We start from the raw sequence: 21,523 nt of genomic DNA, 5'->3' as shown, positions 1-21,523 counted from the left end.
TGCTCCTGTGCTCCTGCATCTTGCGGCCCACGGGCTTAGGTGCTGCTGCGCTAAACATCGGACGGCATCCACGCCGGACCGGGGATTTGTTGACTTGTCCCCCACCCCGGACTCGGCCAAGTACGTATCCGTAGTCAGCTGCTATTTGGGGTAATTTCATTGGACGGTGCTTCAACAGGCACTTTGACCTCCACTTCGGCAACAGGCGCCAACTTGGACCTCACCTAACTTCTCTCTACCTATTTCTTCTTCTGTGCATGCACGAGCAACAATCCGATCTCTGAATACCTATTCTATTATCATCAATTATCCATCAACTTCACGAGACGATGCGGCACTGCCATTCGATCCCCTCTCACATCATCAGATGACAAAGTCTGCCGTCAGCATTACCGTCAATGCTTCGCATAGTGCTGGGAGATGACGGGCAGCCGAGGCCAAGACCTTTGTACTTGTCCTTCCCGAATGGACGCCAAATTCCCAGACTATCGCAACTCTAAAGGGCCCGGCGATGGAACAAGGTCACACTGACAAAGACGGCAATCCGCATTTCCCGAGCTTGCTCAGCCACCAATTAGCCATCCAAATCTCAACTGCCCAAATTGCAGCACATCTCGGGCATAGTAAACAAGACACCGGCACTGGAGTATCCGTTGCACACTAACGATGAACGCCGCTGCGATCGTCATTTAGTGCTGTCTGTCAAACACCACGCGGATCCCCTTGGATTCCTGGATTTGCTCGTCAGTCACCATTCACAAAACCCTTCAGCTGCGATCCGTCAAAAACATACCTTGTAAGGGATCGGAATGAAGTAATCCGCAGCCATCTCACAATCTCTCACCGTCGTCTCAAAGATCCTGAGCACACCAACATCACCCGCCCGCCGGTCCTCTCCTTCCTTTCCACCACCGTCCACGGCGCCCGCTCCGCCCCACCGCCGGAATAGCTTCGCGAGCATGAGATACAACTCGGCCTGCGCCAGCGCCATCCCGAGACACACCCGCGTGCCTCCGCAAAACACGGTCAAATACTTCTCCAGCCGCTCGCCGTCCTCCACCCACCGCTCCGGGCGGAACCCAAACGGGTCATAGTAAATGCGCGGATCCGTCTGCGTCTTGTACGTGCTCATCCCAATCACCGTCCCCGGCGGGAGGTGCACGCTGCCCCCGCCGCCCTCCTTGTCGTGATACACCAGCGTCTCGTCAGGACACACCCTCGCCAGCCGCGAACTCGTCCCGAACCCGAGCCGCAGCGCCTCCTTGACGACACCTCTCAAATACGGCAGGTTCTCCAGCTCCGCGAGCGGCACAACGGCATCCCGGTCCGGGATCGCGGAGAACAGCTCGTCGCGCAGCCGGCGCAGCGTCGAGAGCCTGTTGAGGAGGTGGAACACGGCCAGAGACAGCGTCCACGACGTCGTGAGCGTGCCGCCCTGCACCAAAATCTGCCCGTCCTGCGCGAGCCGCGAGACCGTCTTCTCGGCGGGCGGCAGGAGCTTGGAGGAGAGCATGTCGTGGAAAATTGTCGGGTGGCTGACATTCAGCTGCCACTTTTCCGTGTTCTGCGTGGCTTTGATCTCGCCGATTTGGTCTTTGATGTCGTTCTTCATCTTGAGGAAGCCGCCCCAGCCTGTGTATGCGGATGTGATGTATGAGTAATGAGCCACGAGCGAATGACCATGATACCGTAGGCGGGGAAGAAGAACTTACCGGGAATGAAACGTCCGGAAAAGGATTCCGGTAGTGCGTTGACCAGCGTCAGGGCCCAGTTCATATGCTTGATCATAGGTCCCAGGTGCGTGCCCATGAGGAGGTTATCCGTCACCACCTTGCCAAACGTCTCGTCCTCGACTGCGGGAAATCCCAATTAGCGTCCGCTACTGATGTACGCCAATCTTCAAGTGCGTTCTACTCACTGAGATGGTCACTCCTAGCGAAGCTATATTCGTTAATGACATCTGGTACATCGCGTCAGTTACTAAAACTTTTATATCCTTCCAAGAACAGGGCTGGTATTTGGGTTACCATTGGTAAAGGCCGAAAAAGGATACATGACATCCAACGGCTCCTCGGACCTCTCGCTGAGTTCTAGAAGACGGTCGAGCAGCGCATCAACCCGTTCCTCGATAATAGGCTGCAGCTTGCGGACAGTCTGCGTAGAGAAGAAAGGGTTCAGCGCCGCGCGCCGAAGTTTGTGGTGAGCATGCTTCACAGTCGCCAGCGCGCTCTCTCCAGGTATCGTTAGCTCATGACGTTTGCCTTCATTGAAGAAAGCAAAGGCTTGATGAAATCACTTACCAGGAGATCCAAACTAAATCGGTCCACATTAGCAAAAGACATTCACTTCTCTTCCCATCTCACTCTCAGAATGGGGATCAAAGTCGCAACATTACATACCTGCTGCGTATAAAACCCCCACTTCTCCCTAACCCTCCCCGGTCCCGTATACAGCTCCGAAAAGAACTCCGGGTCGCCGACGTGCACCTCCCACGGACTAATCCGCACCACGGGCCCGTACTGCCGGTGCAGCTCGATAATCTTGAACGTGTACTGCCCGCCGAGAACAATGTCATAGTAAAACTCGTACAGCTGCGTCAGCGCCGCGAGACGCGGACCCGGGACGTGGGAGATGGGGCTGAAGTACAGGCGGCGGACGCCGAGCTGGAGGGCGTAGAGGAGCCAGAGGAGGGAAAGGAGCGCTGCGAGTTGTGTCGGGGTGAGGGCGAGGGTGGTCAGACCCGAGAGGAGATTTTGGATCGCCATCTTTAGATTCGCTCCCTGTGCGGGTATTCTCTTGCGATGGGGAACTTGCTGAAGCACGGGAGAAGATGAACAGTCGCTTTCCTGTCTCTTTCAGCTCGAGCTGTATCTACCCGAGAGACCGGGTCCCGTAGACCATATAACAGACCACCACCTCACTCCACGCCGCCCGCCGCCACTACCATCACCTCACCTCACAAACCCCCAAACTACTGCGTGCCGGGATACGTGCTTAACGGGAACAAAAGTGGCGCCCAGCTTTGAATAATGAGGTTTAGCAACCCGGCCTAGCGGCGGCGCTAGTACAGGGTGGTCGTGATGATGGTTGATGGGGAACAAAACTAGTTTGGTAGCTGCGCTGAAGCAGCTTTTTTTTTTTCGTCATCTTGGCAGGAAGAGATTGTGGGTAATCGACCTGAACTAAGTAGGTATCCGTACCGATACTGAAAGCAGGTCCCTCTTCTTTTTTACTTTTTTGCTGCCCGCCAGTGTCCGTGTCGAAGAAGAAGAAGAAAGTTTCCGGGTGTATCCATTGATAGACTAGGTTTTTTGCGGCCGAAGTACTCCGTAGCGTGGTGAGGTGTCCGAGGTCCGGGAAGTATGCCATAGCTTCGGGTACCCTGGTTGAGTAAGAATATACCGGATGAAAGAGAGTCGATGGCTTCCTACAGAGGTACACACTCTTCCTCTTCTGGATGGCATCTAGCATCTGGCATCGTTGTTTTGTCAGATGCGAGATCTCGGATGGATCGTGTTCGGCGATGAACATGGTGTTCTAGCACCGATCGATACTTCGTGTATTGTTTGCCTGTGCCTCCAATCACACTGAGATTATCACCCTCATGTAGCAATGGAAATCATATCTTCGGGCTTCGTGAATGAGATTATACAACAGAGAAACAGGCCCCAGGAGCTGGGTCGTTACAGTTAGATCTCATCATCAAAGATCGGCCAGATCGGATCTAGCCAAGGAAGAAATTGTACCGCCAAACATTGATCCTTCACGTACGGGACAAGATTCCTTCGATCTGGACATTGAAAGGATGAGGTGTAGTTTGCCATGCTAAACCAAAACCAACAGAACCACCCAAACAGAGCCTCATGGGTTCTAGCCTCTGGATTGGAAGCAAGCAAGCAAGCACCGCCACAGAGGTGCAGCATCGCCTACCTAAAGCACAAAGCACGTGAGGTCTTGAGAGTTGAGTGACGAACAGGCCCACCCCCCGGCCCCGTTTCCCGGGGACCGGATGAAATCGACATTGGCTCCCCAACGGCAAACACCATGTCCGTATGGAGTCCTGGAGGAAAGACCACCGAGATCTGGCATAGGGCTTTCACTTCGGAGGGGGCTTTGTGCCGGGGTTCGCCGCCCACCCGCGGAGACCCGGTGCGTGGAAGTTCAGAGTTGACCAACAGGAGAACAAGCAAAACGCCTTCATAACAAATCCTTCCCCCACGTAATAAAGTCAGGGCTCTCCCTATGCCTCGCGAATAACCTTGATTTATCTTGTTCTCTGACCAAAGTGTGCAGTCTCCTGTTGTCGTGGATAGCTCGAGACACCAACGAAGAGATGGGCCTGCCAAGTTGCCAAGGCTTCGATGACAAGATAATGCAGAGAATCAACCAACCACACCAAGCCATCACCATGTTTGCGGATTGGTGGTGCTCTGTAGACATGACGGCATATGGTGCACAGCAGCAGGCGATCGGTGCTGTGCCGCAGATGAAGGAAGAAACTTAAGAAGGGGGGGGGGGGGAAGTCCCCTAAAGTCTGGACCAGTCGAGTCCCAAAAGTTCAATGTGTGCCGGGCGACGATCTGCAATGTGTGTACAGGAAGAGTGTCACTAAATGACGTCGCGACAGTCGTCTCGTCGCTTACCAGTTTCGGTCACCTCTCATTCTCTCTTCCAAGGACCAAAGTTCCAAGAGGCCTGTGGGATTGTAGATACCATCATTGCCAAGCCTCACATCGTCGATGCCTAGATGTGGGAACACCTTCGTAAATTGTTCCCTGTAAGAAGAACGTTGGCGCTGACTATTCGTACGGATACACTATTATGGAAGCGGAGTCAAGTCAAGCACATGGAGAAATAAGCTTCCAGGGGACATGGCAGTTTGGCACGACTTTACCTTGGTCCACTCCACTGGGATTCTGCCCCTGTACTAGAGGTACGATAAGCTCCGAGGGAAACACTGGTCCCTCCTCTCGCGAGTCACAGCCCTCCGGTTGCCTCCATGGAGCTCCAGTCTTCAGAGCAGAAGAGTGAAGGACCGCACATGGCCACTTCGTAAGGCTGATTGAGAGCTTATACCAGGTCCCCTACTATTGATGCTGCTAACTGGGGTTCTTGGTCTTGGTCATGGTCAGTCTCCATGTACAAGGGTCTTCCCTCTACCCGCAGCGCTTAACCATGCCCCCTGGCAGCTTTGGACCTTGGTAGAGAGCACCGCCCGATACTGTGGTCACCGCGATGCCGAAAGAGGAACTACCAAGTCGCGACTTCTTCGACTTTCCCTCTCTCCTATGGAGTATCTCGTACCTACAGGCTACAGGCTATTACTACGAGCTAGGACGGCGCGAAGGAAGAGCCCCTAGCGGCCCTAGCGAGCTGTCATGGTGAGATTATACTATGCTACGAATACCGTTGTATCTTTTGGCGCACACTGGCGAATGATATCTAAGGTTTCAACTACGGCTGAAATTTTGCCAAGACTAGACTAAGAAAATCCTCATTCACACCTTGTCACGTCGGTCTCCTCGCTCTTTCTCGCCAGCCAGCCAGACCGTGCAGAGTGGCAGAGGCGTGATCGTCGCCGTCTGCTGGGCCAGCTCATGGCATCCTCCAAGGTACTTGTGCTGGACAAGTTAAGCTTGTTTTCCAAGCTTCGGGAGAGGGGTGGTTGATGTGCGCCTTGCGCAGCTGCGCTGCCTCTCTAGAAACGGCCAAAAGATTGCAGGCCAGAAATGACGAGAGGGGGCCGCCGCCCAACCAACCAAGTCAACCCCCGCCTCAATCCCCAGACTATCTGTATCTGTACGGCGTGTGACGGTGTAGCTAGCAGGGCTCACTTCAAAGGACAGTGTTCGGTGCGTCGTGGTGGTGGGACTAAACCGCCGGCCGCCGGTCGACGCATGTAAGACGGGCGCCGCTTGCGGTGTCTCTAGTACTTAAAGACTTGGCAGCCTGCTGCTGCTCTCTCACCTTCCCTTCAGCCTTAGATCCAGTCTTACTTTACCTTCCATCAAGCAGTTACTCTTTCATATCTTCCCCTCAATTGGAGTGTTCTGTGTGACAGAGTCTCTCACAACCAATCAGATATCCTCCAACGAGAGAAGAGAACCAATTGGCCTCCAACAGTCATCCCTCTTTAAGCGCCGCCAGCTCACAGCAGTATCAGTAACACACCTACCAACGAACCCAACCCAACCCAACCCAGTCCAAATGGACTTCATCCTCGGGTCCCGCGTCCCCAAAGGCGGTGGCTCAAGCGGCAGCCGCGGCTCCAGCGGCGGCAGCAAATCCTCAAAATCATCCAAATCAAAGAGCGGAAAGAACAAGTACAAAGGCGGCGGCCGCGTCGGTGCCGCCGGCGGAGGCGGGGGCGGAGGAGGTGGAGGCGGCTTCAGCGCGCTTCCCCTCTGGGCCCGGATCCTCATCATCGTCCTGATTGTGTGGTTTGTTCTGTTTCTGGTCTCGCTCGCATTCTACACGGTTAAAGGTAAGGCTTATCTTAATGAAGGAGGATTTAATAACAGTATGACTTACACCGGAGAACAGAACTCAAGCGCAAAAAGGAAGGAAAGAAATTCCGCATCGGCCATGTCCTCGGCCACGCCCTCCTCGTCTCCACGGGCCTCTGGATCCCCTTCACGCTCTATCGAAAATTCATTTCCCGGCGCAAGAACAAGTTCGGAGGCGGCGGCGGCGACAGCGACGAAACAAAGCGCTCCGCTGGTGGCACGTACGCCAAGATTGAAGAGGGCAGGAGATCCGATGACACCGGCAACCGAGACTCTTGGTACGCCGGAGCCGGTGCCCACACCAACAACAACAACAACGGCACGGACAGCAAGTACGAACCCATGGGCTACGCGCCCCATTATCAGTCCCCGTCCCCTGCTCCGCCCCCGGCCGCCGGTACTACGCCGGCTCCCACCGGCGCGGCGGCCGAGTATTACATGCCGCAGCCGCCTTCCCAGACGGCGCCGACTCAGCACCCGCCTCAGTATAGTTGAAGGATGTCCCGGTTCGGACTACATCACGGGCCTTCTTCAAATGATGATGGCTAGGTTTCTATGATGATACGCCATGTTTCAGCGTTTTTCTGCCTTCTTCTCTTCTCTGGATCGATACCCCTTTACCTCAATTTAGCGTTGCTTGTGTTAGTATGAAAGAATGTACGTACGGTTGTGTGTCACAAAATAGTATATAGAACAGAACCGAAAACTTGGCTGCTCATCTTCTTTTTGCATATATCACTCATATATGACTACTCTGCGCCTTGCAATATTCCCCAGCTACAAGCGCCAGTTGCCAGGACAGATGCTTCCTAGTTCTCGCACTGCGATACCTCAAATACTTGAGTCTCATCTATAGATGCAACGCAGTCCGGCTCTCGTGAGATCTCGGTGCTCCAACCAACGAACCTCCCTTATCCATCTCCTCAAGGACTTCGGGCCTGTCTCTGGTCTCTTGTCTTCTAGTCGGTCGTAGACTTCGTATTGATAGCCGAAGGACGGCGGAACAGTTTTTCTTCTTCGCTCATCTGCGAGCTCATAGGGGCACCGCAGTAAGCGCTCTCCTGGCTCGAAGCTGGGGATTTGCTCCTGGGATTTTCTGGTTCTTACCGTCAGCGCGTTGACTCCTGGTCTTTTGCCTTCCCCTCTTTCATATATCACTTACACCAAGCATCCAGGCCTTCAACTCATCAAACATCTTACCCCTGATGGCTACTACCCCGCACTGGTCGAAATTTCAAACTTAGCCAAATATCGTCAGCTTCAACCGTCCCCAAGCAAAAGACGAAAAGAAACAAGTGAACACAAACATACCACCGCGCAGCCCGACAGCCCGAGCCTCATACTATCTCGGCGAATCCATCCACCCTTATTATATACTACCTTTACTTCTTGGCCGCAGCCCCTCCATCACCGCCGCCCCCCGCCCGATTCTTACTCGAAGCCGATGCGGAAGCAGAAGAACTCGAACTCGCGCCGTTCCATCCTCCCATCTGCTGCTGCTGCTGCTGTGACTGCTGTTGCTGCGACATCTGCATCTGCATCTGCATCTGCATTTGCCGCTGCATGATGGCCCTCTGAGCCGAGGCTCCGTAATCGCCGCCGTCATTCCGAACGTAGAGGCTGGCCTGGGCACCAGCACCAGCAGTGCCAGCGCCAGAAGTGCCAGCAGCAGACCTCGGCTTCTTCTTCTTTGCGAATCCTCCCAGGTCCGTGGTATCGTACCCGCTTCGACCCATTCTGCCCCTCTGCGCTTGCCCTTTCCCTTGCCGCGTCGAGCGTCCTTGATACAGGTAATTCGTGTAACTATTTCGTCGAGTAGGCGCGTTGATGAACCTGGTGGACTTGTGAGAGACTCCTTTGCCCCCTGTATCTGCGACTTTCCGAAAAGAGGGATTCCGGATCCCAAATCGTCAAGTCGATTAAAGCGCCCGGATGCGCCTAATGGAATCGTGTCTTCCGGCCTCCTTCCGGATAGTGAAAAGTGAGCGTTTCCTATGAAAGAAAATGACCCGGTGTGTAAGGGGTCGATTTCCTCTCGTATATCGACTCAAATTAGATAGACAGGAAAAATGCTTTCAGCGTGGCCGCGGTCGTAAAAGAGCGAGGCCCCGGCACCCAGATATCGTCTCGTAAAGTATCGTTTGTTTGCTACTTTCTCTTGCGAATGACATGGTCTGAGTGGAATGGCCTCTAATTTTCTGCTCAAGGTAAAAAGCGACAGACAAGATTCAGTAATGACTCTCGTTATAGTAGACTTGAAGTCAAGCAAAGCTGGTTTGATGGTGACTGATTGTTTGGTCTTGACCGTTGGTCCCCCTCCAAATATCACGAATGGAAGTGTGTAGATATAGAGTAGGGTTTGGGTGTGTGTGTGTGTGTGTCTTGTGTAATGACAAAAGTCGCAGAACCAAGCAACATCTTCAACTTCCATGCGTCTTTCCTCTTTGCTTTATACGAGCCAAATATCAATACTAGAGTACTAGAGTCCTAAAAACCGTCTTGCTTGTCTTGCTGCTTGCTCCAAAAGGGACCATGGTTGCGAAATTTGTCCCAGACTTTCCTATATTTTGTTTGCCCGTCACTGACTCAGGCTGTCTCAGGAGGCTTTTCCTTGGTGTCACCAAGGTTCGTCAGAAAAACAAAAGGGAGATGGATAGGGGACGTATTCCTCATTGTTGTTGTTTTTGCTTTTTCCTCTCCGCCCTCCCGTCCTCTCCCCTTTCCTTATTCCCGCCCTGACGAAATGCAAATGCCCTATCGTTGTCTTCTTGTGCCTGGGAAAGAGAGTGAGACAACATACCCGTACGAGACCCCCTTCTCACTGGTATTTGTTGAGCAAGGGAGGTAAGTCTGCATTGGCATGTCTCCCCATACCCCCTGGCCCCCAGGCTCCTCCTCCCCATTGTCTGGACTGACACAAAGTTCCGAAAGACAATGGACCTGAAAGAGACATGCAACACGGACGCTGTCAAACTTGTCAAGCTTGTTAGATCATTCGCAAATCTCGGGGAGACCACGGAGATGAACCCGGCTGGGTGGTCAAATGGGGCACAGCTGGGATTGGATCGGGGCCCGCTCCGCAAGCATGACGTTCCCTTGGTAAGTTCCGCTCAAGAGGCTCAAGTAAGACGTTCTTCGTTCCCCTGCGATGATCGTGATGATGAGGGATGACTCTCACCCCCAACGACTCAGAAGGATTCGCTCGTTAGACACAGGAAGGGCGATAAGCACTTATAAAAGGCCTTCTGGAGTCAGGGCTCGCTAGTCAGGCACAGCGCCACCAGAATATGTTGTCTCAACCCGTCACGGGAGGGAGTCGTCGAAAGTATTCTTCTGTGGTTTGGAAATGCGACCATCAGCGATGAGATCTGCCATATTCCAGGCAACAAACTGAGGTGGCGATTACTTCCACTACGGCCTTAGTCCAAGGAAACGTCGAACCGAAATGTCGATGCTTGGTGTCTCAAATTCCAAGACAGATTTCCTGGCGCCATCTTGCCGTGTGTTCCAGCACCGGTTTGGCCGCGATAGATGCTCGAGCATTCTTCTGTATACCCTAAATCTATCATGTAGCATCTGTTCAAGGTAGCAAATTGGCATTCATAGGAAGAGGAAGTGTATTAGGATTGGAATGAGGTCCACCAAAGGAAACCATCTATACGAATATGTACAAACTTACGCCATTCACCCACACCAGGAGCTGGCCGATAGGTCTTGGAATCTTCTTGAAAGGCGTTGCCACAAAGGCCCCCAACAGCTTCGTGCTGCTATTTACCAATCTCTGTCATCAAGGCATGTTGAGCCGTTGACCAGGAGTCGCTCACTGCTTCGTCGTATGTCCGTCATCCACGGGCTTAACAGCTTCCTTCGGTCTATCGGTCGGCTCCTCCTTTGCTTCAGGTCGATGTTGGGCGAAAACGTCTCTGATGATACCTATTAGTGAATTGGCTCCGAAGTCCCAACCAGCGATATCAACGATGGTTGTACGTACCTGAGAATATTGCGGCAGCTAGGTCGAGGCGTAATCTCTATCGATGAAGATAGGTCAGCCTTGGTTGGTCGAGGATCCTGCACTGCCGTGGCATCTTGCTGATCAGACAGCCCCGAGTCCTCGCTCTGCATGTTTTGTCTCGTCTGCCCGTGGCCGTATGGCGACTCGTGACTACCTTTGCTCTTCTTCTCGTCCCGGCCGAGGAGTCGTCGAAGCCTAGCCCGAAACCCTCTCTTCTTCTGCTCCTTCTTCGCCGCCCTCTTCTTCGGCTTCTTGCTGCTACGGCGCCGCGGGCGCTGCTCAGAACCAGAAGAAGGTGCCGAAGAATCCCAATTATTCACCAAGATATTCGGCGGCAACTCCAGGTCCTCTACATCGTCAACGTCGATATCCAGGTCCTCTTTGGACGAAAAGGGCCCCCGGGATTCGGTCGATGCCCTCGACCTCCGCGTCCCCCGAGACGACGTCATCCGCGAAACGAGCATGGCCTGCTTCTTTCTCATCGATCCCATGCTCTAAGTGGATTGAGAAGGCAGCCTTTCCAAGGACGCCGAGAAGGGCTGGCTCTTGCCGCTGCCGCGGCTGCCCTCGCGGCTATGTAGTCTCTTGCTCTGATTTTCGCGGTTGATGGAAAGGGGTGGAACGATTGGTGGTTCGTTCCAAGAGCCAGGGCTGAGTCCGTCCATTGTGTCTATCAGCGAGCTTTGGGGGGTATTCTGGTAGGTACATGTACTCGTAGTGATGTGATGTTTCTTTGCTTCAAGTCAGGCGGAATACGGGATGTTGAAAAGGGTGGACGATGGATCTGGCAGCTTGAAGCTTGAAGCAGGTAAGGTTTTTGTGACTACTGCGCCTAGGAAGTGAGAGAGGTAAGCGAGCTTCTCAATGCGATGCTCCTTCATGGAAGGTCAAATGCACTAAGGACCTGCCCCAACAGCGTCGTATGCCGAGTTGAGGAAGGCGAGCCTCTGACCGAGGCATCTAGCAAGCCCGTTGCTGCCATTGGGAAACTACGTTGTACACCAAAAGAAATACTAGGGAAGATACCGTAAGCAAGTGTCCATTAATCGGCAGAAAGCGGCATTCTTCACAACACCATACGTAACTGGAACTGGACTGCAACGTAAACCCTCTCGTTGATTCATACTAATAAAATAGACGGGCAAGTAAATTCGCACCGAGGTATCATCAGCCGTACAGACAATCCTCGCATCAGAGCCGTGAAATAATAGCAATAACCCAATACTCCTCCCCAAGGGCCGTGAGACCGTGATACGTACGTTCAGGAAGCCACCAAACTCCTATATCCTTGTCCAACTGAACATCATTAATACGCTTCTCAAATTTTCACATCCTCGTTAAATCCTCAAGGCCAGCGGCTGGGTCCAATGATCTCGCCAGGTGCCACTTGCGTCCTGATTGCCGTTCCCTTCCAGTCCATCGTTTCAAATACGTCGACATTACCCCACCATTGTGGTGGCCTGGCGGATGTGAGGTACAGCGTGAAGAAGATGATGAGCGTGGCCACGATGAGGCCGCAGTCGAGAGCCGCCGAGGTAATGTAGTTGTACTGCAACCACCAGCCGGTGTAGCGACGCTTGATGAAGAAGTTGAAGATGGTGCCGACGAGTGCCCAGCAGAGGTAGATGTAGACACTGGCAGGGGGGAGCCAGCCTGAACCTCCGTACAGGAGAGGGGTGTTGACGTAGCGCCAAATGCTCTTGGGCCACTTCCGGGCAAGGAACCAAGTAATGACTGGTGTGATGGCGCCAACGAGCCAGAACCACTGGAGAGAGGCGTAAAGTGCTTGGCCGGAAAAGATGCGGGCGGGGCCGATCGCACCCCAGATGATTGATGCGGTGAAGAAGACGCGACCACCGGGGCAGGTGTAGCTGTTGGGCTGGTCGGGCTGGCAGACGTCGGGAATGGTGCCAAGAGCCCAGTTCATGACAGCGATTTGAACGATAGCTGACCAGAGCGACGCGACAAGCTGGGAGGCGAACATGGTACGAGGGGGTACCTTCATATAGTGGCCAAGCTTGAGATCCTGCGCAAAGTATAGCGCTTGCGACATGCAGATGTAGCCGTAGTTCTTGAACATCATCATCGCGAGGGGACGGCCCGGCACCATGTAACCGATGATAAACTCGGTCAACACGTTGAGGCCGAGCTGGATGTTGGTAATGGCCTGTACGATGCCAATAGGAATGAGCCAGAAAACGGGAATCAGAATGCACACAACGTAGGCCCACGCAGGGAATCCAGTTGGCCACCCAGCAACAACACCGAACGAGATGGCAACCATGACGACGAAGAGTGCTGAAAATGATTGTTAGCCTAGCCCAAAAGAGGATACCATCGATGAGACCTACCCAGATACCACCAGTCCTCAGCATCACGATACTTCTTCATCAAACGCATGTGCACGTCGTCCTCTTGATGGCGTGCCAGCTTGAATTGACCCCAGATTTCGGTGCCATGGTACAGAACAACGTGGACGACAACGGCGGCGACGGCGGCGAACGACAGAGCGTAGGCCAGAGCGAACTGTGTTGGCAGGTAGAGAGGAGAGTAGTCGTTGTAGGCGGTCTCGTTAAATTGCAAGTTGGCGTCGAGGATTCGGGTGACGTTGTAGACGGCGCCGGTGTTGTCGAATGATTCGGAGCTCTGTACGGGGAAGTAGTCGGAATACCAGGTTCCGGAAAAGTGGATGCCGGAGGAGACGATAACGAAGAAGATGATGATACCCGCAATCACGTTGGCGATGGCGTGGAAAGGCGGGATCAGCGGCGACGTCAGGTAACCTGAGATGACGGTCCAGTCAAATGAGATGGGCATGAGTCCATAACCTGAAAGGCCACCAAAGACCTTGTTGACAATCTCGTTCTTGGGCGCAATCCAGCAGATCCAAGTGAAATACGACAGTCCTTGGAAAATCCAACCGGGGAACCAGTACCAGATGAAGGCACCGCTGCTAACGATGAGGAACCAGCGGTAGCGGCCAATCTTCCAGCCGTTGGTCTTGGTCGGGTCTGAGCCGGAGTGATCATGGAGGGTGTAGAAGAGAGCACAATTAACCAGGTTCGAGGGCCAGATCATGGCAGAGGGCCACACAAGGAAGCGTCGGGCCAGACCGGCCAGGCCGTATCCAGTGCAAAGGGTGGTGATGCCGAAGAGCAACTGGAAAGCCCAGCCAAAGTGCTGCTTGTAGAAAAGCTGCTGTGCAAGCAAGACATCGGTAGCGTACAAGACACCACCTCCATAGGCAGCCTAGTTATTTCAGTCAGTTCTGTCGTTGGTTGTTCTCTCTCAGAAGACTCTTTTGAGTCCGACTCGAAATCTTGGCCGCTGCTATTCTCCAACCTGGAGAATCAAAAGGGCCCCGCTCCTGATAAAATTCGTCCGAACTCACATTAGACATGGCCACAATAATAACGTGCTCCTTGTAGTTGAAACGGCCGGGTTTAAGGTTGAACTTGACACCAAAGACATTCTGCTCCTTGTCGGGCATGACTAAATCCCAACCCAGACCAATGGGATAGGCGATAAGTTGGACGACGTAAGTGGTGATGGTAACGCTGGGGTTGCGGAGTGAGAAGAGCATATTGACACCGGAGCCAACCGTGCAGAGAAGCATGCCGATGACCCATGCGCGAATCGTATTTGCTGGCAAATCGACATCGTAATTCCGTACTACAGCGCGGACCTTTGTTGCGGCAGCGCATCATGTTAGCGACTTGAACGAGTGTCTGATTTGACGTCCTTTTTCTGCCTGTCCGTCCCACCGCGAGTGATACTGGCTCTCAAGGCCTAAGCGGAGTTTCGCGACATACCTCTGGATAGGGTGAGTTGTCCTCCATAAGAGCCTGTTCAATCTCGAGACCCTTCTCGGCATTTCCGGTCGCAAGCGCAGTGTCGACATCGTTGAGCTCATCAATTGGCATATTCGGATCGAGCTTGTGTGCCTTCTCGAATTGAGCCAGAGCCTTCAGCGGCTCGATGCCCGTGGCCTCGGCATCGTCTTCGAGGGCGGGGTAGGGCGTGATCTCTTCGGGCTCGCCACGTTTGCGAAAAATGGACGGCATCGTGACGACTGTGCCTCTCTCCTTCACTCTACTGTCGACGGAGTAGATTGAAAGGTGAGGGTTTAGGTACGCCGATTGCGGATGGGCTGAAGAGCGACCGACGAGATAAGCAAAAGGACGAAAAGAAGGCCCCAAGGCCACAACGGGGGAGACGGGGGACAGCGGGCGCCAAGGGCTTTTTCAATCAAATCAAGCGAAAAGATGGCGGCGGCGGCGGCGAAGGTGGTGCCGGTCGGCAGTCTGCAGGCTAACAAGACACCAAGACAATGTGACAAGGTAGAGTCAGCCCGCCAGACAAGTCAAAGTCCCACTTCCCGAAGATGTTCAGATTGAACACCAGCAAGAAGCAAGATGTCTTCAGGCCTATGTGAACTTGTGAAGTCGTTCCCAAGGATTCTGCAAAGTCGAGAGTGTGTGCCAGTTGTGTGTTTTTGGGGATAAGATTCGCAGAGTCGAAAGAATGGCGCGCCCAACGATACCCATGAGTCGACTCTCTACTCTCACTATCCCGTATCTACCCCCCCCCCCCCCAATATCGTCCCGTGTATGTGTGTGGGTTCTTCTTTTGGGCCTTGTCGGCGACTTGCGGCGCTGGAAGGGACGGGGGACCCAAGGGGACTAGAAAGAAATCAGTCCTCTAGCGTACTATCACGACACCAAATGCAGCGGCGACGCGACAGCCCGCAGGCCCAGCGGCCGTTTGTCGACCTTCCTAAATTGGGGTAGCGACATCCGAGGGGCTGTGGAGGAGGCGAGGGGAAAAGAAGAATGGTTCGCCGGGGACATGGTGACATTGGAAGGACAATGGGCGACAATTCTGATCCACATCTCTCAAGCTCTAGTACAACTCGGAGCCGGGGGACACCTAAAGCTGACTCTCTGTTGGTCCAGAGTCGACGCCTCGGTGGCTCGATGCCTGCTGGTTTGGCTGGCTGGAAAGACGAAAGGATTCTGGCAGTCCGGCTTCTTCCCAATTCGAGCTGCTCTGCCTCCCACCCTTTGTCCGCGAAACTTGGGGATCAGCAGATCACAAAGCTGCCGATGTGCCCCTGCCACCGATCCGGGAGTTGGTGCATGCTGCTGATCGTCCAGGAGCAAAATTGGGGGGACGAACAACAATTGGCGAACCAACTGCAAACAGCTTCGAGTCAACTTCGTCTGATATCTGGAGAGTCCGTACTTTGGCACGTTTGGCCTTGCCATCGTTCCCACAGTTCAGTCAAGTATCCGTCCGCCATAGTGAGTGGCCAAGTGCCAGGCTGCCTGAGGTGTCCCAAGGGTCCTGGACTCTCAGTCTGGGTGAAAGCCACAGCTGCCAGCGTGCCAATGCTAGAATGCCACTGTAGCCGTCCATTCGGCCCAGCCGCGGCCATTGCGCGAGACTTGGCGAGTCGCTGCAACGGGACTTTGGTCGAATTGAGCCGTATCGGCCAATCACCAGTCGTGGTTTTCGGCCGGGAAAAGTTGGGCTTTCTGGGAGAGCCTGGCTTATCTCTGGTTGGTGAATGAACCAATGTGACTGGAGACTGGGAAGCCCCCGTCAGTGCTGACAATCTAATCTTATTTCCGATGGTGTCCTCTCCCGCTGTCGTCGGTCGATGAATGTTCACCGGGACATGATACTCTTTTAAGGTTTATCGAACACGCGTTGTTGGACGATCCACAGATTGGAGTCTTAGCTCGTGAACCCCTGGGTTCGAAGCGTCGGTTATCGATGGTCCATGGAAGTATCCGTAGACCTCGGTGGGTTCTCCGCTAGACTTGCATCGTCTCTTGTTTGCTATTCTTTGGACTATCGGTCCGAACATGATATGATGATATTGGGCCTTCTGGAGGGCTTTGGTCGATCATGAAAGGCATCAATTTCTCGCAGTCAATGTTTAAAGCTTTAAAAACACCAATGGTTGAAGCAGCAGTTCTTGCTGTCCTTACTTCAAGGTAGTAAATTAAAGATGATGCCCGGGACCATGTCCTAAGTCGAGCACTGTTTTAAGGGGTGTACACTTTGTTGAAGAATCCGATCTTGCACTGAAACCATCAGCTTCCGTTCAAACCAACTCTTGAAGCGTCGTTCTCGGAGACTTGGCCTGGATAATACTGGCAGAGGGATTCGTAGCCATTGTAGCCTATGGAGATCTATCGTCGGAGACACTAGCTTGCAGGGGGTTAGCGAGCCCAGACAGACAGACCACTCGACAGCATTGAGCAAGAAGAGGAAGAACACAATGATAGCTTAACATGGGGTGGGTAAGGTAAGGTAAAAAAAAGACTCTGGAAAAGAATGATCACCTCCGGATTCCATGGTGATTTTTGGGTTCCTGCTGTCTGCCGGCGTACCTGCTGCGAAAGTGCAGTGCCAAGACGGGAACGGGGCCCACCCGAGCTGTCACTGAACTCCTGGAGCAGTGGAAGGAAGAGCGGAAGGAGGCTCCCCGGCTATTCAGGTCCGGGCCCCAAGTCGCAGTTTCCCAATGTTAAATGCCGTCACCCATCCACTTTGTAGGGCCAGACCGTCAGACTATCTGCGATCCAATTGTTCCTTCCCTGCCGGTCTGACTGCATTTTACAAGTTACCTCACCAAACATGCCAGACGGGATATGTCATAGCACGTAACAGAAAGTCCTTCTCCTCGGCTACTCGTTCAACAGAAAAGTCAATTCTCAGCTGCACTGGCGCGACACGCAAGTCATCGTACCTACGTAAGTACTCGATCAAAGAGGAACTCCACCGGCAAACTCGGCATTGAATCGTGCCTATGGAGCACTGAGCTGCCCGCTCCACGTCCCCAGCAAAGGTTGACGGGCTGATGCTGCACCACCAACTGCTGTTGGCCATGGCCTTGGCAGAGAACCCTGGAGGTCATCGCACTAAGAGGCCAGAGACATCATTCCTGTCTAGCCCATCGCGATTCTCTCCCCTCCTCGGCCCGCGATCTGGGGCTGTGAGGCGTGTCTTTCATGCACTTGGAGCTACTATTTCCGACAAAACTTGTCCACAAGGAAACTCCCGTGCTCCGCTCGGTCTACCGTATGTCGTCATTCATCCCTCATCATCGGCTTGACGGCCACCTTAGCTGCCTTCAATGTCCAGCATCCTTCGTGATCTGCTGTTGTATTTAAGCCTCAAGCGGTGATCCCCCAGACTTGGCCATCCTGATCTCAACATCAATCCATCGCATTTTCTCTTCTAGTGCATGCCAATTTCCATCTAGATCCTTGATATCATAACCACAATTGCTCATCCAAACGTCAATATGCCTCTCGCAAGTCACGTAGGTCTTGAAAATCATCCTCCATCGATGATTGATGCGTCATATGAAGCTATAGCATTGGAATTGACACCTTGTGCAGGTCAACCCAGAGGACATTGTCCAACGCCTCCAGGCAACTCACATCACAGCTCCGGGCAGTGCCAATGCCCTCAGCCACGGCACATCATCACACATCCAGCCCTATGACAGCCGATACACCAGTCAAACCAACATCCCCAAGTACAAGATTCCCGATGAAGGCGCCCCGGGAGACACTGTCTTTCAGATGATCAGGGATGAGCTGGACCTCGACGGCAAACCCAACCTCAACCTGGCCAGGTGAACATTCACGACGTTGCCAAAGAAGACCCTCTCACTAACAGCAAACCAATCAAGTTTCGTGGGAACATGGATGGAACCCAATGCTACCCAGCTCATGCAAGAGAACCTCTCAAAGAACCTCTCAGACGCAGACGAGTACCCTGCCATGATGGAAATGCACCAGCGCTGCATCAGCATCATCTCCCACCTGTGGGGTGTCCAGCCCGGTGAGAAGGCCATCGGCTCCGCAACCACGGGCTCCTCCGAGGCCATCCACCTTGGCGGTCTCGCCATGAAGCGCAGATGGCAATTGAAGCGCAAGGAACAGGGCAAGGACACCTCCAAGCCCAACATTCTCATGGGTTCCAACGCGCAGGTCGCCTTGGAGAAGTTTGCCCGTTACTTTGACGTCGAGGCCCGCATCTTGCCCGTCAGCAAGAAGAGCCACTACCGTCTGGACCCGGCTCTTGTAAGGGAAAATGTCGATGAGAACACCATTGGTGTCTTTGTCATCCTCGGCAGCACATACACGGGCCACTACGAGCCCGTTGAGGAGATTTCGCAGATCCTCGATAAGTATCAGGAAGAAACCGGCATCGACATCCCCATCCACGTCGACGCCGCTTCTGGTGGCTTCATCGCCCCTTTCACCCACGCAGGGGCCGGCGGTTCCAAGTGGTAGGTTACATCGACTTGTTCCCCTGCTGGTCATACACTAATAGTCTGCAGGAACTTTGAACTCCCCCGCGTCAAGTCAATCAACGTCTCAGGCCACAAGTACGGCCTCGTCTACGCCGGCCTCGGCTGGATCATCTGGCGCGACCAGTCTTTCCTCCCAGAGGACCTCATCTTCGAGCTTCACTACCTTGGTGGTACAGAAAAGTCCTTTACGCTTAACTTCTCCCGCCCAGGTGCCCAGGTTATTGTGCAATACTATAACCTCATCCACCTAGGCTTCGACGGCTACCGTTCCATCATGGAAAACTGCCTCTCCAACGCTCGTATCCTCGCTCAGAGCCTCGAGGCCACGGGATGGTACACCGTCGTCTCCGACATCCATCGCCGTGCACCTCACAAGGAAGCCAGCGGCGCTGTGAAGAAGATTGTGAACCAGGCCGCCACCGCCGTCGGAGGCGAAAGTGCTGCCCCGGGGGAGACCTCGGCCGACTACGTTGCCGGCCTACCCGTCGTGTCATTCCGTCTGACAGATGAGTTCAAGGCCAAGTACGAGCACATCAAGCAGGAGACCGTCTCCCTCATGCTTCGCGCCAAGGGCTGGATCATTCCCAACTACCCGCTTCCGCCCAATGAAGAAAAGATTGAGATCCTTCGCGTGGTTGTTCGCGAGACCATGACGTTTGATCTGCTTGAGCGGTTGTTGACGGACATCGTCGAGGTCACGGAGACCCTTATCGAGAACGATCAGATCGATTTGCAGGTTTTGAAGAAGCACCACAGCCGCAGGCGGGTGCGCGTCAAGGGGGATGAGGAGAAGCACAAGAAAGCGGGTGCTGCTAAGGGAGTCGAAGATGGAGTTAGAAAGATGGAGGATGGTATTCATCGTGCGGTATGCTAAGGCACAGAGGTGTCGGCACCAAAGAAAAATCCCGGTACAACGGTAGCAGCGAAAATTTCATGATATTTTGACTTCAAGATCTCGTTGGTAATATCTGCCGTATCGGCGAATCCATGTGGATACTATATAAGGACCTCTCATACTTCGTCAACGCGACTACCACGTTGAGGAGTTTATTCTCATCGAGGATTGCTTATGCCTCAGTAGTCCCGGAGCTCATCGCCACGTCCTACTCGGAGCGAAGATGATGAATAGTCATGCACCAGCCTATTCCATGCTTCTAGTGTTAACTCGAGGCGAGGTATCCAGCTCCCACTTCTTCTCGGAGTGTCTCCAACTGGATGGTTGAGCCGAGCTGTGAGCCGCGCGCTTTGCGGATGGATGAGTCTACTGCTTTTGTTAGGAAGTCTCACGATTGTCTATTACCAAAGAGATCATACCTTGCATGACAGTATGCCAGTGTTGTGACCTCTGAACGAGAGGCATAGCCTCGACGGGCTGTGCATCCAATATAGAAAGCCCAAGGTTTGGTTTGCCTCGGAGGCTCTTGACAGTGGCTTACCACTCAAATATTACTTGGTGGTACTTCATTCCGGTGAAGAGACGGCAATCCATTCTCATTTAACTCCAGTTGACTGATCAGAAGCTTCAGCCGTCGTGTCCTCAACCATTACGTCCTGCCCTTCAACGGTCTTGGGTTCTCTAAATGGTCGTCGTTTCTGCCTGGGCGCATTGACAGGAAATCGCTTGACGTTGTCGCAGGTTTTGCACTTTGTGACCATAACATCGGCCCAAGGCTTCTTCCCGCCCTTGCTCAGATTTTCAACCGTCGTGATGCACGACTTTCCCTCGATGAGCAGTGAGTCACAGAACTTGCACATCATCTGCTTGACCGACGGGCTCGGGCGGATTTGAGCCTTGAGAGAGACGGCTCTGATATCGGAGACGAATCGACGAGCAACCTTCTCATTCGTCGATCGCAACTTTCCGAGCCTGACGAGCTGAGCATCTCCGTGAGACCGTGATGATGAATTTGGAGGTGAGTCGGCGTGCGGAATCTGCACAGTCGCCAGGTATGAGGCGGCCTGGTGCAGGTAGGATACCCGCGTGTATGCGTGCCGGTTTGGCAAGCTTTCACTTTTGGGCTTTGCCATTCTCGCTCGTCCTCCCTGCGATTTGTCCCACGTTTCAGACCCTAAGTGGCTTTGAAGTCTACGTTGCAACGAGAGTCAGTGTTGGACCTAATTGTAAAAACTTCTGCAGGGGTGGTGGATATGTATGGCTGCCAAACACGAGTGTTTCTCCAAGTCAAAGGTTAAGGTTATAGGCGGGCACTCACCGTGTGGACATGGATGGACACGGTCTTTCCAAAAACGGGTCTGGTCACATGACGTCGCCTTTGGGGTGTGAGACTCAGCCGCCTTCCCCTACGCGAAAGCTTTTGACCTGCGCTGCCCGCCTCACCTTTCGCCTCCAGTTCCACGTCGTCCTTGGATCTTCCACTTCCACATCAACTACGGCGCCTCCTTCCATCACGGCCTCCAACCCTGCACCTCCAATTGCCATCCGCTTTTAATCCCCCCCGCCTGTCGTGCACTTTTCTCGACAAGAATACGCGGGTTTTTTCATTCCTGCGGTTTTTATAGTCTTTCGACCTTCCTCTCCACGCGACACAGATCGTCACGCCTCTCCTGACACCCCAAGCTTCGCATCCGCAGCCTTGGGACATTTTTCGCCGTTGCGCATCAGTACAACGGCCATTTCTTCTCCGACACTTCAATAACGACACCCCT

At 53.6% G+C, this 21,523-nt stretch overlaps 6 protein-coding genes across 6 annotated transcripts; 2 read left to right on the top strand and 4 right to left on the bottom strand.

Annotated features, from left to right (window-relative positions):
- Window positions 1-424: 424 nt before the first annotated feature.
- Window positions 425-2,900, bottom strand: BDZ83DRAFT_167195 (cytochrome P450). The gene is made up of 7 exons (XM_060501429.1): window positions 2,400-2,900; window positions 2,301-2,313; window positions 2,028-2,231; window positions 1,919-1,960; window positions 1,713-1,853; window positions 794-1,632; window positions 425-731 (listed from the first exon to the last, which is right to left on the bottom strand). Exons 1-7 carry the CDS (start codon window positions 2,763-2,765, stop codon window positions 690-692), a joined length of 1,647 nt encoding a protein of 548 aa, XP_060371684.1. The 5' UTR covers window positions 2,766-2,900; the 3' UTR covers window positions 425-689.
- A 3,085-nt stretch (window positions 2,901-5,985) lies between these two features.
- On the top strand, window positions 5,986-7,223 carry BDZ83DRAFT_598149 (uncharacterized protein; the record flags this gene model as incomplete). Its single annotated transcript, XM_060506936.1, has 2 exons — window positions 5,986-6,484; window positions 6,544-7,223. Coding segments are annotated over exons 1-2 (731 nt in total), but the record flags the coding sequence as incomplete, so codon positions are not given.
- Window positions 7,224-10,216: 2,993 nt separating this feature from the next.
- BDZ83DRAFT_167154 (uncharacterized protein) lies at window positions 10,217-11,303 on the bottom strand. Its single transcript, XM_060501428.1, has 2 exons — window positions 10,498-11,303; window positions 10,217-10,429 (listed from the first exon to the last, which is right to left on the bottom strand). Exons 1-2 carry the CDS (start codon window positions 11,007-11,009, stop codon window positions 10,327-10,329), a joined length of 615 nt encoding a protein of 204 aa, XP_060371682.1. The 5' UTR covers window positions 11,010-11,303; the 3' UTR covers window positions 10,217-10,326.
- A 403-nt stretch (window positions 11,304-11,706) lies between these two features.
- BDZ83DRAFT_167127 (OPT family small oligopeptide transporter) lies at window positions 11,707-14,763 on the bottom strand. Its single transcript, XM_060501427.1, has 4 exons — window positions 14,331-14,763; window positions 13,910-14,203; window positions 12,870-13,767; window positions 11,707-12,816 (listed from the first exon to the last, which is right to left on the bottom strand). Exons 1-4 carry the CDS (start codon window positions 14,580-14,582, stop codon window positions 11,864-11,866), a joined length of 2,397 nt encoding a protein of 798 aa, XP_060371681.1. The 5' UTR covers window positions 14,583-14,763; the 3' UTR covers window positions 11,707-11,863.
- A 3,073-nt stretch (window positions 14,764-17,836) lies between these two features.
- On the top strand, window positions 17,837-19,730 carry BDZ83DRAFT_564575 (glutamate decarboxylase; the record flags this gene model as incomplete). Its single annotated transcript, XM_060503656.1, has 4 exons — window positions 17,837-17,854; window positions 17,934-18,172; window positions 18,230-18,832; window positions 18,884-19,730. 4 exons carry the CDS (start codon window positions 17,837-17,839, stop codon window positions 19,728-19,730), a joined length of 1,707 nt encoding a protein of 568 aa, XP_060371680.1.
- Window positions 19,731-20,012: 282 nt separating this feature from the next.
- BDZ83DRAFT_166125 (RNAse P Rpr2/Rpp21/SNM1 subunit domain-containing protein) lies at window positions 20,013-21,050 on the bottom strand. The gene is made up of 2 exons (XM_060501426.1): window positions 20,171-21,050; window positions 20,013-20,117 (listed from the first exon to the last, which is right to left on the bottom strand). The coding sequence occupies exon 1, from the start codon at window positions 20,882-20,884 to the stop codon at window positions 20,348-20,350; it is 537 nt and encodes a 178-aa protein (XP_060371679.1). The 5' UTR covers window positions 20,885-21,050; the 3' UTR covers window positions 20,013-20,117; window positions 20,171-20,347.
- Between the last annotated feature and the right edge of the window lie 473 nt (window positions 21,051-21,523).

Source organism: Colletotrichum acutatum (assembly GCF_030867785.1).
Source record: "Colletotrichum acutatum strain CBS 112980 chromosome Unknown BDZ83scaffold_2, whole genome shotgun sequence".
Lineage (NCBI taxonomy): Eukaryota > Fungi > Ascomycota > Sordariomycetes > Glomerellales > Glomerellaceae > Colletotrichum > Colletotrichum acutatum.
Note: the sequence above shows the minus strand (reverse complement) of the source record. Positions and strands in the feature narration are given on the sequence as shown.

Coding starts and splice junctions, on each gene's coding strand:
- BDZ83DRAFT_167195 (XM_060501429.1), bottom strand. CDS start 2,765: ATGGCGATCCAAAATCTCCTCTCGGGTCTGACCACCCTCGCCCTCACC. Junction 1,854..1,918: donor CGCTAGGAGTGACCATCTCA/GTGAGTAGAACG, acceptor GATTTCCCGCAG/TCGAGGACGAGACGTTTGGC. Junction 732..793: donor TCATTCCGATCCCTTACAAG/GTATGTTTTTGA, acceptor GAGCAAATCCAG/GAATCCAAGGGGATCCGCGT.
- BDZ83DRAFT_166125 (XM_060501426.1), bottom strand. CDS start 20,884: ATGGCAAAGCCCAAAAGTGAAAGCTTGCCAAACCGGCACGCATACACG.
- BDZ83DRAFT_167154 (XM_060501428.1), bottom strand. CDS start 11,009: ATGGGATCGATGAGAAAGAAGCAGGCCATGCTCGTTTCGCGGATGACG. Junction 10,430..10,497: donor AGCTGCCGCAATATTCTCAG/GTACGTACAACC, acceptor AGGTATCATCAG/AGACGTTTTCGCCCAACATC.
- BDZ83DRAFT_167127 (XM_060501427.1), bottom strand. CDS start 14,582: ATGCCGTCCATTTTTCGCAAACGTGGCGAGCCCGAAGAGATCACGCCC. Junction 13,768..13,909: donor TTATTGTGGCCATGTCTAAT/GTGAGTTCGGAC, acceptor TGAAATAACTAG/GCTGCCTATGGAGGTGGTGT. Junction 12,817..12,869: donor TGAGGACTGGTGGTATCTGG/GTAGGTCTCATC, acceptor AATCATTTTCAG/CACTCTTCGTCGTCATGGTT.